This window comes from Lactuca sativa, chromosome 2 (genome assembly GCF_002870075.4).
Source record: "Lactuca sativa cultivar Salinas chromosome 2, Lsat_Salinas_v11, whole genome shotgun sequence".
Classification (NCBI taxonomy): Eukaryota; Viridiplantae; Streptophyta; class Magnoliopsida; order Asterales; family Asteraceae; genus Lactuca; species Lactuca sativa.
Genome location: NC_056624.2, coordinates 174,875,086 through 174,880,561, shown reverse-complemented (window position 1 = coordinate 174,880,561; position 5,476 = coordinate 174,875,086). Strand labels below are relative to the sequence as shown.

At 34.2% G+C, this 5,476-nt stretch overlaps 1 protein-coding gene across 3 annotated transcripts; it reads right to left on the bottom strand.

Moving 5' to 3' along the window:
* Positions 1–603: 603 nt before the first annotated feature.
* On the bottom strand, positions 604–4,550 carry LOC111900206 (BTB/POZ domain-containing protein NPY4). 3 transcript variants are annotated; one of them, XM_023896073.3, is made up of 5 exons: positions 4,263–4,550; positions 3,228–3,728; positions 3,072–3,141; positions 1,880–2,998; positions 604–1,328 (listed from the first exon to the last, which is right to left on the bottom strand). In XM_023896073.3, exons 2-5 carry the CDS (start codon positions 3,287–3,289, stop codon positions 858–860), a joined length of 1,722 nt encoding a protein of 573 aa, XP_023751841.1. In that variant the 5' UTR covers positions 3,290–3,728; positions 4,263–4,550; the 3' UTR covers positions 604–857. The 3 variants fall into 3 exon arrangements, with proteins under 3 accessions (XP_023751841.1, XP_023751840.1, XP_023751842.1); XM_023896072.3 differs by lacking the exon at positions 4,263–4,550 and adding an exon at positions 4,022–4,248; XM_023896074.3 differs by lacking the exon at positions 4,263–4,550 and adding an exon at positions 3,899–4,036.
* Between the last annotated feature and the right edge of the window lie 926 nt (positions 4,551–5,476).

Here is a 5,476-nt window from a genome sequence, read left to right as displayed (position 1 = left end):
AAAATTTCAACTAGTACTCTTTAAAATTTATTATTTATCGATTTGGGTTGAATAGCTTAGATATGAACATAAATCTTCTCGGGTTTTTGTTGAGATTTGAAAGCGAATATGAATTGAACAACAATGTATGTTGTACACTGTAAATGATACGGTTTACAACCAGTACGTTTGTATACATGTATGGTATAAAATAAAACTACATAATAATATAAACAATAACAAAAACTATTTAATAATATAAACAATAACAAAAAAAAAAAAAAAAAAAAAATACCTACCAAATGGCATTTGATCCGGAAAATTGGGAAAAGAGCAACGCAAACTGGACCAATGTGGGCCGGATATATCTTATAGAATGTATACGACATTATACAATAGACATTAACATTGTCCATTACTTTATCGCACATGATTCATGTGAAATGTTTCGCACATATCAATGCAATCAAATTTAATACATATAAACGTATGATAGTTAACAACAATTATAAGATTCGAATCAAGCTTTTGAGCAAGGCAACTTGAACTGCTAGAAACCTTAAAAGAAAACTTGTGCTTCTCCACTTAAAAGTTAAAAACATGCTTCTAGCAAAAATGTGGCCGGATTCTAACAATTAGTTGCATTTGTTATCGGAACAAAAGATACAACAAGACTGGACCGGATAAGACTAGATAAAACGGACAAGACTACACAACCATTCTAGTGCTATTTTCGGTGATTAGGATAACATGACATTTCACGTCTTTTGCACAGACGATATATCAGAAGCAAGTTTATCCTACTGACATCAGTCCCAGTCTAATACACTCAAATACAGTACTAGGCTTTATGTATGTACTGTCATACAATCTACACACTATGACGTCGACCGCCGCCTACTTCTTGAACCCGTATTCGACTTCATCTCCCGTACATTTGTCGAACAAGGACTCGGACTCCCAGACGTTTCCGAACTCTCATTATCACTATCCTTATCTTTGCTTGAAAACAACTTAGACAATATCCTTGTTGACATAACCATTCCTTTAGCCTTTCGGTTTCCATTTCCACCTTCTTTTATCCTTAGAGAACCAAATTCCCCTTTCAAACTCTTGAGTTCTTCACTTGTTGGCACCGAATCCCATTCTTCTTCTGTATTTGTGGTTCCCGATCTCGAACTCCCGTGGGACCCGGCTCGTATTTGCTCAAAGAAAAGAATTTGCACAACAATACGTAAAGGTAGTCTTTCATTTTGGATTGCATGCATGCAAGCTTCTGATGATAACTTCCTACAATCCATTAGTCTACAAACTCTTTTCTTCTCAATCTTGCTCATCCCAGGGTGTTCCTACAAGATTCAAGATATATAAGATCAGTTGTGTGATTTCATTATAAGGTAAGCAAATTACAAATATGCCATCGGTATCTTTTTGCAATTTTGGGCCGAAAATGTTTCTTTTTGCATTTTTGGGCCCAAAATGTTTCCTTTTGGCCCGTTCCCAACTTCCAAGCCAAATGAATATAAGTGTAAATTACATATCTGGTCCTAAGTATAACTGATTTTCTAATTTTGGTCCCAAAAGTTTTCTTTTGTTATTTTTGTTCTTATTTGAGGTTTGTAAAGATTTTGTCCCTGATCCTCGTAGAATGACGTTTTTGTCCCTGTCTTTAGGGACGAAAAATAGTATTTTTACTTGAATTAGTGTCAAAAAAAACGTAACAAAAACCACATATTACGACCAAAATTGCAAAAAAAATATATATATATTTGGAGCCAAATTTGAGGAAAAAACAGCTATACTGGGAGCCAAAAAATGTATTTACTCGTGACTATATTGCAAAAACAGTGATACTCGGGGTCCAATTTGTAAAATACTCTTATAACTTTGTTAAATTTACCTTAAGAAACGTGTCAATTGCACGATAAATTCCGTCATGCGAAATTCGAGGTAGAGTGGACACAATTTCTGCAAGATCGGTGAACTTCAACAATGGCAAATCAGGGTTTTTGGCGATTTCAGCAAGATAGCAATCGATGAGCTTGGCTACTTTGACTTTGGAAGCAGAGTCAACGAATTTGACCTCTAGGAAGCCATGTTCGTCGCCATTATCAGCAATTTGATCCTGCATCATGAAGATCTTAACGAGTTCTTGAACCAAATCAACATCAAGATTCACAAGATCAGAAACCAATGCGTTTTGCAGCTGTTGACCAATTCGTTGACCCAATTCACGCCTTCTTGTTTCCCCACAATCCAAACGAACAGATTCATGTAATAACTGAATCAAAAAATCACAAGAAACGCTCGTTTTTTCTTTGGGTAAAAGAAACATGATCGTTTCAATCAAAGAACGGATTTTAACATCATCGCCACCATTCTTTAACCTTCTTTGTGTGTAAGCTTTTAAAGATTCACCAAGAACATCAAGGCTTACCTTCCCTTTACCCCTAATCGTTGTTATGACCTTTTTATACAAATCAACAGGAAGTTCACACAAATCTTCAACCCACCAATCTTTTGGAACCATAACCTGTTTTCTAACACCATTGTAGAGTGGCGTTTCGTTACCATTTTCAGATTTTGTTCGATTGTAAGTATACGACCACTCAATTTTACAGGGATCCATGGAAGCTTTTGAAGCTATGGAATCAAGACAACGATTGACAATCTTCAATTCATCAGACGACGATGTAAGAAGAAGAGACTTTGTAGTTTGGAAAACAATAATCGAATCTTTCCATGTTCTGAAAATGCTCGAATCCAGAAAAACTTCCGTTTTGTAAACGAGGTTTCCTTTATCCACAATTTCATGCATTTCTAGATACTCTGCTGCACATCTAGCCACCACCACGTTGTATGCATTTAATGTAACTGTCATTCCATAACAAAACTTCGCACATATCTCAAACCCACCAGGCCCACCGGGTATTTCATGGAGATCGATTTCAATGGCGTTTTCATCGTGTGAAATTGTCATCATTTTCTGGAAACGACCACTCTTTGACAAAAGGGGAAACTGCATACATAGTAGTTTTTTAGTATTAGCATCACTATTATCGTTCTCAAATCATTATATGAAGTTTCTATACCTTGTGCAGATAAAACTTGACGTTACAAACATTTACAATTATGTCAGTAGCGAGCTCAGCTGCTACATACCTGTAAAAGACGATTGGGATTTAGTGTTTCAAGTTCTTGAGTTCATCGATGAATTACAAAGAAAGGATCGAAATTCGCAAACTGACCGTGTATTTTCGCTACTGGATTGGAACAAATCCGGCTTCGATCCAAGTTTCATAAACTTCATACTGAAAACCCTAGAGATGCTAAACGATTAGCACCTTCAACTTCAAGATCCCAGATCGTGATCGATAAAATTGAGCGATTTTAAGTATGGGAGTGTATTTGATTCCTTATTTTACCAACTTCTAGGGTTATAGGTTGTGCGAAAAACTGAATATATGGCAAACCAGAAAAGAGGGGGTATTCAGGTTTCAACTTTCAAGATTTCTTGAAAATAAGCAAGCTTTTTTCAAGAAGAGGCGAATAAGGAGACAATGCAATATAAAGTACACGCTTTTTCACATACAGTGTGGGATAAATTTTAAATTTTTACGCCATTGGAGACACACCCCCACTTCCCTATTATCTGCTATCTTATCTTTCTTGGAACTAAATTTCAAGATTTAATCCCTAAGATCCAAAGTTCTTCAAGAAAAATCTTTCTTTTACCGAAGGATGACGACCTGCAAAAGTTGAAATGGACCACTTATATCAGTAGACAACAATAAAGACAAACTTTGATTGATAATTTCACAGGATTAACAAATTTGTTTCGAGGATTAAGGGAACAATAAAGCATAAAACCCGGAAATTAATCCACTCATTCTAGATTTGAGCAAACAAATTTACAAACCACATTTCATTTCAAGCCTCAAATAACCCGCATTAAGGGTGAAATTTGTTTCGATAGTAGTACAACTTGATATCATGCAAATCTTATCCTGATATTATTACATGATTGATATGGATATCAAACCTTAGTTATTCACAGACCCCATTTGAGAACTTGAATTTAAGATAGAGTCACTTCAAGGTTAGATCAAGTTGGAATAATCAATCAAATATGGAGCAGAAACACGTGAAATCCAACAGTTGATTGGAAGCAGAGCAGAAAATAAACAAAACAGTAAAAGATAAAATCTTTTTAGGAGAAAGGAAAAGGAAAGAAAGAGATGATCGATCAAGGAACAAGACAACAACAAGAAAACCCCACATACCGCTAAAAAAATCTTGAATCTTTTGAAACTGATATTCAATAGCATAAGGTGAAGCGAACAAAATCAGCTTTGTCGTTGTAGGTTTGTTAATGGCTCGATAAAAAGTGAGAAAAAAATTGGATCGCACAAAAGAAGATAGCTAAGAAAAGTGAAAAAGAAGAAAGGGAGAGGACAGAAAAGAGGCATGAAAAAGACGAGTTGCCCGCTTATCTTTGCCAGCCACTAAAGCGACACTGTGTTCTCGCAAAAAGCCAATGCCTTTCATCGACTTGTTCCCACCGTAAAACTGTTAAAGCTCTCGGCTTCTACAAACTCATTGTTAATCCTTTTCAACATTTTTGTTCTAAGGATATACGGCAAAAGTTTATTTATAATTAATAAAAAAATATTTTTATAAACGTTTTTTATTTATTAGTAATTATATATTCACATTTTTATTTATTTGAAATGGTTTACTCGTTTCTCAAATATATTAATTGTAAATAAAATAATTAATGGGGTAAAAAGACAAATAAATAATTGTGGTTATTAATTAAATCAGTTCCTAAAATCACAAACTATTTTCTCAGTTCTTCAAGTTCGTCGACCATCAAAAATCTCGTATCTTCAAAAGCATAGCATCATCATCGATTATCACATCTTACTCGACTAATTTTGTTTGAAAACCATTAGATCTTTGTCATCGTTGATCGGTTATGTTTCAAAATTTAAATTATTCAACCTCATTAACCAATTCCGCTTCAATGTCATCATATCTCCTTAAGTGATCATCATCAACATATACACTTCATAACATCATCGTATATGTGTAATTGATCATCAACATATTAATTTCATATCAAGTTCAACATTGATATGTGAAGTGTAACTATTACACTTGTGAATGTTTTTACCACAATTATATAATCTAACTCGTATGCACTTTAATTGTTTGATGAAATGTATAAACTAAATGTACCACAAAATATTCATATATGAATGTACACTTGACTTAGCATATGCTTACTAAAAGCTATGAAACGTTATATGTAATTCACATTTGAATTATATATAAAAGTTATACTGATATGTTTTTCATGGATCTTAATGAGCAGTTCCCTTCTCAAGGAGATGCGATCAATGATTAGTTTTTTGATACAACCGGTTATATTCGAAACGTTTGATTTATCTAAACTTTAGGATCACACAAAGTCATGAATAGAGTATATCATAAC